The following is a 12245-nucleotide window of genomic DNA, read 5'->3' on the forward strand; positions in this document are numbered from 1 at the left end:
AAGCTGCTGTGTGGAGGCTGATCCAGGAAGCAGAATCTGCCCCAGCTGCGTCTAATCCTCGAGACCTCCCTTTGGGTTTATTACTTTTGGAGCTAATCAGGTCAAGCTCTGTTGAGGTCTGAAATCAGCCACCAAGTGTATTGTTTCTGAAATTTTTTTAAATGGACTCTGGTGCTGGTTAATGTCAGACTGCCTGTGATCAGCCCTGGCTTCCTGTTAGGAGCTACAAAACACCCCATGGTTGGTAGTTGCCTATGCTGCACTGAGGTGAATGTGGGAGGGGCCATACTACATTCCAAAGCTGGCTGCCATAAACACAAGGCCAGGGACAAGTCGGTAAGAGGCCCAAGTCTTTCCGAGACCCACCACAACCTGCTGGCTGCCCATTGGGCTCAGCCACTGAAAGCGCCTCGGGTGGTATGCCAGTTGTATGAGGCAGGATCTCAGTGAGTCACCAGATAGGGGGGAGTGGTGTTCAACAGGTTTATATGGATTGAACTCAGCACCAGTCCTGGGTCTGAGGTTACTTAGCGAAAGTCTCAGGGTACACACCAAGGAGAGTCACCACCTTCATGGGGCCTATGGACTTTTGCGGTGGGGCAGGGTCTCAAGGAGTCATCAGGTGGAGCCAGTAGAGTTCATTCGGCTAAAGCAGATTAAGATTTGACTGTGTGTAAAGAAGGCTCTGCACAAGAACGCTGGCTCCTGTTGGGTGCATGGGAAAATGTCCCTCACCCTAAAGCCACACAACTCAGAGTCTTCCTGTATGACCCCAGACACTCTCCGTAGCTGCCATCGCTCTGCCGGGGCCCAAGGTGAGCGCCTTCGAGCGAGATTTTGTGTGTAATCCTTTAAGAAGATGCCTAAGTTTTCTGCGACCTACCGTCTCACCCAGTTGGACCGAATCCCCACTGATTTTCACAGCTAGATGTTTGGTAGGCTCCCTTTTCTAGCACTGGTCCTGGGTGGTGGGGAGTCTGGCATCTAGTGGGGGCCTCTTGCTCCTCATGAGGGACCTCTGCAGCTGAGATACCCCTCCAGATTCTCAACTGCTGCATGTGGGTGTGAGGCCAGCCCGTTTCTGGCATCTCTGCCTTCCAACTGGTCTAGGCATGGATTCTTTGCATCTTTCAGCTAGTCCCCAGATGGTTATCCAGTTTATCGTTCTATAAAAGTTGGTTGTAATTTTGATGTGGTCATGGGAAGAGGTTAGTGTAACTTTTCACCTCAGCTGCCATCTTGAATCTTCTACCCTTATTTCATCTTTGTTCATCAGTTGTTATGATGGTACCAACTATAGAAATAAGAGACATAGCACTTTTGAATGCACACAAATGCTCAAAGAATATGTAGCTTTTTAACTTTTCATAAATGAGATCGTCATCCCCATGAGTCCCTAACTGGGGTAAAACTGGGGTGGAAGAAATTTTGCTTCCATAAAACAACGTCTTGGTTTCATTTGGGTAATAAACTTCTCTAAATTTGGCCTTGCTAACTCCCTCTTTCCCTGCTCCTCTCAGAATGAAATTGGGATATTTGGGGATATGAACTGTGGGAATGGAAAAGTGGGCCTCAGACCATCACCCCATGCACCCAACAGGAACCAACGTTCTTGTGCAGAGCCTTCTTTACACACAGTAAATCTTAATCTGCGTTAGCCAGATGAACTCTACTGGCTCCACCTGATGACTCCCTGAGACCCTGAGCCACTGCAAAAGTCTTGCAGGCAATATATTTTCCTTGTCCTGGCTCTGCAGAGGGTCTTCAAGGGTCTACTGTTGCATTCATTGTTCTATGAAGCCTGAGAGTTTTCCTTGCTAACTTGGAGCCTTCTAACTGGCATCATGGGCCTAGCCCCCCCCCCCCCTCCACCCAACCTTAATGAGAGAGCATATTCACTGCTCTGTGTATGAGGATTCCTCTTAGCCCTCCTGTGACATCCATGTGCAGGCCCAGAGGCTCCCCTCAGATCCTGTTATAGGCTGCATTGTGTCCCCCACCCCCAAAATTCATATGTGGAAATTCTAACCTCCAGCACTTCAAAAATGCTGTGTAGTTGGAGACCAGGCTTCTAAAGTGCTAATTAACTTTAAATGAGAGCATATGGGTGAGTCCCAATGTAATTTTACTGGTATCCTTATGAGAAAAGGAGATTCAGACACAGACAGGTACAGAGGGAAGACCATGTGAAGATACAGGGAGAACATGGCCATCTGGCAGCCAAGGAGAAAGGCCTCAGTAGGAACCAACCCTGCTGACACTTTGATCTTGGACTTCCAGCCTCCATAACTGTGAGAAAATTAATTTCTGCTGTTTAAGCCACCAGTCTATTGTACTTTGCTACAGCAGCCCTAGCAGACTAATACAGATCTAGTCTCCTTTCCCCGTAGGCCAGAAAAAGGGTGTCTAGGGGCTCAATGATTGTACAATAATTATGTTTCTATCTCTACAATTAAATTATGAAATCATCTTGGGTAGAAACCATGATTTATTCACTTCTATATTCCTGGAGCCTGAGAGTTCTATACTTGGCATGGAGGTTTTGAATGAGTATCTGAATGAAGAAATCATTTTTCTTCTTCTTCCTCTTCTTAAAGGATACCTTTCAGCATTTCATATAATCCTGGTTTGGTGGTGATGAACTCCTTTAGCTTTTCCTTATCTATGAAGCTCTTTATCTGACCTTCAATTCTGAATGATAGCTTTGCTGGATAAAGTAATCTTGGTTGTAGGTTCTTGGCATTCATCACTTTGAATATTTCTTGCCACTCCCTTCTGGCTTGCAAAGTTTCTGTTGAGAAATCAGCTGACAGTCGTATGGGTACTCCCTTGTAGGTAACTGAGTTTCTTTCTCTTGCTGCTTTTAAGATTCTCTTTGTCTTTTGCTCTTGGCATTTTAATTATGATGTGTCTTGGTGTGGTCCTCTTTGGATTCCTTTTGTTTGAGGTTCTCTGCGCTTCCTGGACTTGTAAGTCTATTTCTTTCACCAGGTGGGGGAAGTTTTCTGTCATTATTTCTTCAAATAGGTTTTCAATATCTTGCTCTCTCTCATCTTCTGGCACCCCATAATTCTGATGTTGGTACGCTTGAAGCTGTTCCAGAGGCTCCTTTACACTATCTTCATTTTTTCGGATTCCTTTTTCATTTTGCTTTTCCGGTTGGGTGTTTTTTGCTTCTTCGCGTTTTGAATCTTTGACTTGATTCTTGCGCTCCTCTGGTCTGCTGTTGGGTGTCTGTATAATATTCTTTATTTCAGTCAGTGTATGCTTAATTTCTAGTTGGTTCTTTATCACAACATCGAGGGTCTCATTAGATTTCTTGAGGATCTCACTATATTTATCGGTGGTCTCACCAGTCTTTCCGAAGGCCTTACTAAGTTTATCGGCGGCTTCTAGACAGTTCTTGAGAGACCTTAAAAGTGTGGTTTTGAGCTCTATAGCCTCCATTTCTGTCATTTTTGTCCTGTTTCTTTGTCTCCGTATTTTTTATGCTTTCTTGGTGCACCCCCTTCTGATCTTTGTGCGCAGTCTTGTTGTAGTTAAGCCTTGATTGTTGCAGGTAATTCTGGGGGGGATTTAACCTCCAGGCCAACTGGCTGTGAGAATCAGCTGTGTCTGCAGTGGGAGAATTTGTGTCCTCTAGGGAGGTGCTAATCTAGCCTTTGCCTAAGGCTATCCCGCAAATGCCTCTATGCAAGGCTTGGGCAGGGCGGTTCCCAGGGGATCTACAGGGCGGGTGGAGTGAGCAGTTATGGCTGCTCTCAGTCCCGTCCCCAGAGGCCCTGCCTCTCAGAGTCCCAGCAACTGCTGCAAACCTCGGAGAGAAAGCTGTCCTCGAGTTCTGACTGATGCCAGACAGTCCCGCTTCTCCCGTTTGAGTCTGGGTCCTCTGAGACTCGCCCAGAACTGGAGCTCAGAGCCTGAGACTCCCTCCCGATTGAAACAGACAAACATGCCCTCAGCCGCCAGCCCACTCCGCATGCATCTCTGCACGCATCTCCGCACCTTTGTATTTTCCGCACTGCTCCTCCTCTGAGTATCGGTATGCTTTTCTCTTTCCTTCTAGTTGTAGAATTTCCCCTCAGCCAGCTTTCCTGTGGTTCTGGGTGATGTCTGTTCCATCTTTTAGTTGTATTTTTGAAGTGGTTGTGGGAGGCAGCAATCTCCAGTGTTTACCTATGCCGCCATCTTGGTTTCTCCCCTGGGTCACCACACTTGTAAGTGGCAGATCTGGTTAATGAATTCAGAAAGAGCCTTCCATCTCCATCATCACATACTACTGGCAGTGGTCATCTTTACCCTCCCATCAGGACAGCTGCTGGGACCCTACCTCTTTATATGTGTGTATAGACAGTCATGTACATACACAAACATCTATCTACCTAGCTATCATCTATCTATATAGAAAAGCATGAATTTTCCCAATACATTCCCTTCCAATCTCTATGTCCACAGAGCTCATTCTGGTTTTCTCTCTTTCAAAATCAGTGACAATCCTTCTCTGATAGTGAGAAGCCTGATTTTCTTTCTTTTTTTAATTTTATTGATTTCAGAGAGGAAGGGAGAAGGAGAGAGAGATAGAAACATCAGTGATGAGAGAGAATCATTCATCGGCTGCCTCCTGCATGCCTCACACCAGGGATCAAGCCCATAACCTGGGCATGTGCCCTGATTGGCAATGGAACCGTGAACCTCCTGGTTCATAGGTCAATGCTCAACCACTGAGCCATGCTTGCCACGCAGCCTGGCTTTCATTATCCAGAATACATTTACTTATTTGATCAATCTTCCTTTATGTAGCCAAACTTTGTGCCATCCCTCTCCACTCACGTATCTTAATATATCAAATTGGGGTTTCAAAAAAGGTCCCTTCCAAGCAGGGTTCGTGATAGTTAAAACATTTAGTAGCTGGCTCCCACTAATTTGGTTCTATAGATTCCTCCTCCTGTGCATGAAAGTATTAGATAATCTATTGTGAAAATATGTTTATTGAATTGCTCAATATAACATACAATACAGAATATTCAAAATAAAGTGTGATATTAATGTCTCTACTGCCATTACCAAAATAATTCTTGTTTTCATTAATGTTTATTGATAAAATTATAGAGAAATTTGTATTCTTGATTAGTGTTAAGGAACAGCAGACAGTACCAAGTGGGAATGGATGGAGCCAGTATTATAAGAACCCAATAAACTGGGTCTACATATTTGGTGCTTTTAGTCACATCCCTTATATTATGCAATATATAATACTCTGTATAGACACTGAGAAAGCTAAATGAATATACAGAATTGCTAGTCATTCATCAAGTGCAATAGGTTAAGTTCATCTTCATTTTTGGGTTTTATTCACAAAGTACATAGAGATCTCTGGGGTCAAGGAATACAACTTCATTGAAGAACAATGTGTAAGTCCTTAAGGAATGTCAGGCTTCATTTATAGTCCCATCTCTCAACTCCGCCATTAGAACAATGGGTTTTTGTGGCTGAGTAAGTCCTTGAGACTCTATTTTCAGAGGGATCTGCAAATGTTAAAAGCATATGAGAACCATTTCATTAAACACTGTTGACAACAGAAGCAAGTAGATGAGATACATTAAGCACAATAAAGCTTTACAAACATATACAAATTACTTTTAGCATAATATTCTTTACTTCTTTATACTTATTTAGTAAGCTGTCTCATCCTGGTCAGTTAAAGCATTCGTGAATACATTCATTCAAGAAAAAAATATATAAAGGGTGTCCCAAAATTCATGCAAGAAGTAATTTTGATAGAAAACACGGGTTTATAATTAAAAATTGTAAATTTTTTATTGATTCATAAAGTATACAGTATAGCTTTATGTATGGAATAGCACATCGGGTAAATGGCCTCCACAGCTTTGCTGGCACACACACAAAGCCGTGGTCTTCATTGGTCTTCATTGTCCCTGCTCCTGGGCCATAACTGGTACTTGGTAATGCTTATCAAATTGAAGGGATTGAAATCAGAGGGCAACAGATATTATAATCTGATTCAATAAACCAAGTAAAATTAGGCTTTTATTTTTTGTTGTTGTTGTTATTGTTGTTAATGCTCACGCAAAATTCAAATCTTGCATGAATTTTGGGACACCCTTTATATAGCACCTAATCTATACCAGGCCAAAAACAAAAGTATGTTTGCTTGGTTTTGTTTACTGCACACCCCCCACTGGGGATGTGCCCACAACCAAGGTACATGCCCTTGACCAGAATCGAACCTGGGACCCTTGAGTCTGCAGGCCGACACTCTATCCACTGAGCCAAACCAGTTAGGGCTGTTTTAAATTTTAAATAAAAAGGATGTGTTTTAAAATTTTTAACCAGATTCTTAGGCATTATGGGAAAATATTTGGAAAAGCCAGGTAGAATTCATTTCATGTATGTTGAAACTTGCAAATTAATCCTGAGTACATTTTACATGTTTTAATTGTATGGACCAGCCTCAACTTCTAAAGCCCAGCCACCTCTACCAGTGGAAACCTTCCAGTTTCATGATGGAAGAAGGTCTTTGTGAAGCATTGTGCCTGTTTTCTAACACCTCCTAGATCCCAAGTGTAGTGTAAATAGTGAACTTCTGAAAACCTATACATTCCTTTGATTAATTTTTTAGCTCAATTTTCACCCAGTCACTTCTTCAGTATTGGGGGAGCCTCCAACACAGTAACCTTCTGATCTCAGTTCACTGAAGGGCAAGAAAATTGTCATGGAGAGTGAGAAGCACCAGCAATAGAAGACTGGAAGTTTTCAGGGAGTGTCTTCCCCACCCCAGGTGTGTCAGAGACCCATTTCCTCTCAGGGCTGTGTCCCTCATGTGTATATACTTACAGGACTCCTTACACAGCTGCCTAAAGCCACAAATACGTTGAAAACTATCTCTACCCTCCTCTTCCCTGAAAAAGCTGACTTAAGGAAAGGAGCTGCATAATAAACACACGAGTCCTAGAAATAAGCCTTATTATAGAGCCTTGCTTGATATGAATCAAAGGCAACTATTCTGCATGTTCTTCAGAGAAGAGATTCCATATCTACCTATTAATGTAAAACCTTCCTATTTTGTAATTTCACTTCAAGGCATATATATGTAATGCACATTGTTAAATTGTTTCAAATTAAATTGATTAAAATTTGTATACAAGAGCTCCAAATCAACTGCAAATCACTCTGTAAACATTTCCTGCATGACTACAAGGCACCTTTGGGAATTTATGAAAAGAATAAAATGAGGTGCTAGAATTAAAGACATTCTTACATACATAAAGAACCACACTGGATAGTTTAATGAAAAAGTATTAGGTTAAGTGGTACAAGTAAAGATACCAGCCTGCAGTAACAATAACATGGCAGAAGAAAATGGGCTCTGTACTAGATGGGGAAGACTTCTGGAGGGTTTTTTTTTTAAATATATTTTATTGATTTTTTACAGAGAGGAAGGGAGAGAGATAGAGAGCCAGAAACATCGATGAGAGAGAAACATCGATCAGCTGCCTCCTGCACACCCCCAACTGGGGATGTGCCCACAACCAAGGTACATGCCCCTGATTGGAATCGAACCTGGGACCCCTGAGTCCGCAGGCCAACGCTCTATCCACTGAGCCAAACCAGTTAGGGCCATCATAGAGTTCTTATTAGATGTAAAAGGAGCCTAGTTTGATCACAGCAGGGCTCCCAAAAGGAGGGGTCAAGAAGCCATGATAGGCAGAAATGCTTTCATCAGTGATTCTCAACCTTGACTGCACATGAGAGTCAAAAGGGGAGCTTTTAAAGCCACAAAAGAGAAATTATTTTAGTATCTGGGATAACTTAGGCATCAAGATTTTTCATAACTCTCCATTTATTTTGTTGTACAGCCAGTGGTTGAGAAACACAACTAACACAAGAACTTCTGTTAGTTCTAGTGGAAAAGAACAGTGCTTGAAAGTAATGATTCAGTAATCACTATACTTCAGGACTTGTGCACAGCACTTCCCTTCCAGTGGACTTGTAACTAAATTTAAACTTTTCTCAAAGGACTCTACATCATCATGTCACACTAACTACATTGACTCTAGATGGCCTTTATAGTTGGATATTTATAAAAACACAGGCTTAGCACTCCAGACTAACGGGATCTTAAAGGTCACAGATGATTCCAAATAGAACCTCTAGCTTAGAGAATAAATTATTAAACAACTAGAGGCCCGGTGCACAAAATTCGTGCACAGGGGTGTTTTGTGTGTGTGTGTGTGTGTGTGTGCCTCAGCCCAACCTGCACCCTCTCCAATCTGGGACATCCCTCTCACAATCCAGGTCCGCTGGCTCCCAACCACTCGCTTGCCTGCCTGCCTGATTGCCCCTAATTGCTTCTGCCTGCCAGCCTGATCACCCCCTAACCACTCCCCTGCCAGCCTGATCAACGCCTAACTCTTCCCCTGCCAGCTCGATCGCCCCTAACTGCCCTCCCCTGCCAGCCTGGTCATCCCTAACTGTACTCCCCTGCAGGCCTAGTCACCCCCAACTGCCCTCCCCTGCTGGCCCAGTCACCCCTAACTGCCCTCCCTTGCCAGCCTGGTCACCCCTAACTGCTCTCCCCTGCAGGCCTGGTTGCCCCTAACTGTCCTGCCCTGCAGGCCTGGTCGCCTCCAACTGCCCTCCCCTGCAGGCCTGGTCCCTCCCAACTGCTCTCCCCTGCTGGCCTGATCGCCCACAACTGCCCTCCCCTGCCAGCCATCTTGTGGCGCCCATCTTGGTTCCACATGGGGCAGCCATCTTTGACCACATGGGGGTGGCCATCTTGTGTGTTGGAGTGATAGTCAATTTGCATATCCCTCTTTTATTACATAGGATAAGTGAGCACATTCATGCATATAGTGTGTGTGTGTGTATGTATGTATACACATACATACACACACACACACATCAGTTTTTACAAATTTCCCAATAAAGCATTATTTTGGCAGAGTGGTAACATGTTAAGTATCTGACCTGTGTTTCTTTGCAAGGTTTGAAGGAGAAGTTCTGCAGAACTCTGACGATAGCAAGTTTCATGTTCATGATAGCAAACCTCATGCCAATGCAGTTTCGGGGTCCACTTCCAAAGGGCATGTATGTGTAAGGATTTATACTGTCCTGGTTCTTCTTACTGAACCTGGTTCCACAACAGTAGATTAAAACAATTAATAAACCATAAACACCGCAAGAACTACATGTTTGGGGTTCTAGTATATAGGATACTCCAGTGGGCTAGTCAGTGAGATCCTGCTCTGGTTATTTTGCTGTGAGAAATATAAGCTGGAGATCATTTCCACTCCCCTTACTCTTTAGGAGCTTTCAGTTTCATTGAAGAAAAAAGATGAAGGCTGTTTAAAAGAAAATTTATTTTTAAACACTAAATTACATTCAGGATGTTGAAATGTTCACACTCTAAAGGCAAGAAGGAAATGAAGGAAAAGAAGGTTTCTCCCTCCATCAAACTCATGCTTGTCACATGCTCATGGAGGAAGGAAGCAGGAATAATACTTCCTATTAGTTATCTTTTCCTTACCTTCCCTTCTTTCCCCTCCCCTCCTCTGACCACTCCCCTTCTGTCCCTCTCTCTCCCTCATTGAATAGCTTAAATCAGATGACTTACATTGGCATATGATGCTCCTCTACTCTCGTATGATCACTGGTTTCCTTATGTATCTGTTTCACAAGGCCAGTGGTCAGCAAACTCATTAGTCAACAGAGCCAAATATCAACAGTACAACGATTGAAATTTCTTTTGAGAGCCAAATTTTTTAAACTTAAACTATATAAGTAGGTACATTGTTATTAACTTAATTAGGGTACTCCTAAGCTGGCCTTTGCTAAAAACGTCCTCAATCTGATTGAGGTACGCTCGCTGAGGTCGACCCCTTCCAACTCTCCCATCCACACTCATATACTTGTTTCGTCTATCTCCTTTCGTTCATCCTCTCTATATGTCCAAACCATCTCAACATACCTTTCTCAATCCTCAACACTACATCTTCTTTCACTCCACAACATTCCCTAAAATTAACTTAATAAACTTTACTTAAAGTTTTTTTTTAATATATTTTATTGATTTTTTTTACAGAGAGGAAGGGAGAAGGATAGAGGGTTAGAAACATCGATGAGAGAGAAACATAGATCAGCTGCCTCCTGTACACTCCCCACTGGGTATGTGCCCGCAACCAAGGTACATGCCCTTGACCAGAATCGAACCTGGGACCCTTGAGTCCGCAGGCCGACGCTCTATCCACTGAGCCAAACCGGTCAGGGTACTTTACTTAAAGTTTTAAGTCAACTTTGCACTGTACGTGAGCGCCCGCACGTGGTATTTTGTCGAAGAGCCACACTTAAGGGGCCAAAGAGCCGCATGTGGCTCGTGAGCCACGGTTTGCTAACCACTGCACTAGGCTATAAATTCTCTGAAGGGTAGATCTATGCTTTATTCAAATTTGACTCGTCAATGTTTTATTATTTTAAGGAAAAATATGTATTTTGGAAAAGTGATCATGGCATTGTGGTTCTATATTTTTTAAGGGTTTTTATATTTTGGGGAACATTGAAAATATTTACAGATGCTATGCCTTAAGATAATGTGGAAATTAGGAGGGTAGTAAGGATGGCATATGGATGGGGCAGTGGACATGGGTTGATTGCTGTAAGGCAAGTGATGAACACATAGAGATGCATTATAAGTATTTTATAGACTTGTATATAGGAAATGTTTCTCTATATGTTAAATACACATATACTTTTATATATTTTTTAAAACATGGATTTTTCACAGCCTGGCCCACTTTCTGACACATGGTCAGCACTTACTCTTTGATGACTGAATGAAGCAAAGTACAAGATGACTAATAGATATGTGAAAAAATGCTTACCACCACTATCTATAAGGGAAATGCAAATAAAAATTACAATGAGATACCAGCTCTCTTGTTAGGACAAGAAATAAATATTGTAGAGGATGTGGAAAAAGAAAGCTCTCACACACTGCTGGTGCAAATATAAACTGGTGTAGCCACTATGGAAAACAGTATAGAGGTTCCACAAAAAAATTAAGAAAAGAGTTACCATAAGACCCAGCAATCTCTCTTCTGGCTATATACGTGAAATTTTTGTAATTTGAACACACTTATTCATAAAGATACACATACCCCTGTATTCATTAACATATTATTTATAATAGTCAAGACATTAAAACAAAACAAGTGTTCTACAACAGACAATTGGATAAAGAAGATATGGTACATATATACAATGGAATAATACTCAGCCATAAAAAGATGAATTATTGCCATTTGTAACAACATGGATGGATCTTGAATGTATTATGTTAAGTGAAATAAATTAAACAGAAAAGGATATGAACCACATGATTTCAGTCATACGTGGGATATAAAACAAAAAGCAACAAATAAACAAAAAATGAAATCATAGATACACACAACAGAATGGTGGTTACCAGAGGGGAAGAAAGGTATGAGGAAGATGAAGAGGGCACAGGAGATCAAATACAAGGTGACTGGAGAAGTCTAGACTTTGATAGTAATCACATAATAAAGTCTACAGAGGTTGTATTATAAAGTTGTACAACTGAAATTATTATAATATTAATCAGTGTTACCCTAATAAATAGAATTAAAAATGAAGTACAGAAAAGGTCTCCGATTTCATGTTCATGAAGCTACAAGGAGGGAAACTGCTGAGCTTGGAGAAACCACAGAGGCCCCCTGTTCCAGAAAACAGAGGACTTGGTCAATTAACTTTCTTCAAAAGTACTGTGTGTAGACACTATGCTAGAATAAGGACACCATGGCAAATGAGACAAGGTCCATGCCATTAGGGATCGTATAGTTGTGTTAATAAAAGTCTAGATCCAAGGTAGTGCCCTCAATAGTTCTTTCCAATTTTGCTCACCAATACACTAAATGGGAAGCATCAGCTCTTTCCAGAGTCCAAGCTGTGCCCAAAGCCAGACTTGGCTCTGAATTTCCAGAACATGCTCACGACCCCTAAAGAGGAGGGTCTTAGAATGTCTAGAGGGCAGATGACTTCCCTTTGGAAGTCACCAAATACTGAGAGTAGGAAGAAGCTGGCCCAGGACTGCAACCAAAGACAGACCAGGGAACCTGTGTTCACCTCTACCCTTAAGGGACTGCTTAAACCATCAGGAGTGAGGACCTTTCAGGTTGTCAGCCTGCACTCTCCCAATTATGCTAAAG

General features: G+C 42.3%; 1 protein-coding gene across 2 annotated transcripts in view; it reads right to left on the reverse strand.

The window, feature by feature from the left end:
- Positions 1-5323: 5323 nt before the first annotated feature.
- LOC132232293 (cytochrome P450 3A12-like) overlaps positions 5324-12245 on the reverse strand; it is a 43237-nt gene continuing 36315 nt past the window's right edge. Inside the window, exons 12-13 of one of the 2 annotated variants that reach the window (XM_059691749.1) lie at positions 8992-9154; positions 5324-5525 (exon numbers count right to left, since the gene is read on the reverse strand). In XM_059691749.1, the coding sequence (XP_059547732.1) occupies positions 5430-5525; positions 8992-9154 (259 nt within the window). In that variant the 3' untranslated portion in view covers positions 5324-5429. The remainder of the gene's footprint in view (positions 5526-8991; positions 9155-12245) is intronic. The other variant, XM_059691750.1, reaches the window with a different exon arrangement.

This window comes from Myotis daubentonii, chromosome 4 (assembly GCF_963259705.1).
Source record: "Myotis daubentonii chromosome 4, mMyoDau2.1, whole genome shotgun sequence".
Lineage (NCBI taxonomy): Eukaryota > Metazoa > Chordata > Mammalia > Chiroptera > Vespertilionidae > Myotis > Myotis daubentonii.